The 322-nt window shown below is 59.6% G+C and overlaps 1 protein-coding gene across 1 annotated transcript in view; it reads right to left on the reverse strand.

The window, feature by feature from the left end:
• Positions 1 to 322, reverse strand: part of LOC109527934 (protocadherin beta-12-like) — a 7320-nt gene that overhangs the window by 5249 nt on the left and 1749 nt on the right. Inside the window, exon 2 of the mRNA XM_019890193.1 lies at positions 1 to 309. This exon is cut by the window's left edge and continues 2 nt beyond it. Within this exon, the coding sequence (XP_019745752.1) occupies positions 1 to 309 (309 nt within the window). The remainder of the gene's footprint in view (positions 310 to 322) is intronic.

A 322-nucleotide genomic window follows, 5' to 3' on the forward strand; every position in this document is an offset into this window, starting at 1 on the left:
GCATCTTTGTCAGTCACTTGGCGGACAGTTCGGATTTCTCCGTTGTGGAGGCCCACTTCAAACAGCGCCCTGTCGGTGGCTTTGTGCACTTTATAGGAGAGCCAGGCGTTCTGGCCAGAGTCCACGTCCACGGCCACCACTTTCGTCACCAGGTAACCCACATCTGCCGAACGAGGCACCATTTCGGCCAGCAGCGATCCACCCGTCTGCACCGGGTACAGGACCTGAGGGGCGTTATCGTTCTGGTCCTGGATCAGGATGCGAACGCTCACATTGCTGCTGAGGGGAGGGGAGCCTCCATCCTGCGCTCTGACCCGACAGT

Source organism: Hippocampus comes, unplaced genomic scaffold, assembly GCF_001891065.2.
Source record: "Hippocampus comes isolate QL1 unplaced genomic scaffold, H_comes_QL1_v1.1 scaffold704, whole genome shotgun sequence".
Classification (NCBI taxonomy): Eukaryota; Metazoa; Chordata; class Actinopteri; order Syngnathiformes; family Syngnathidae; genus Hippocampus; species Hippocampus comes.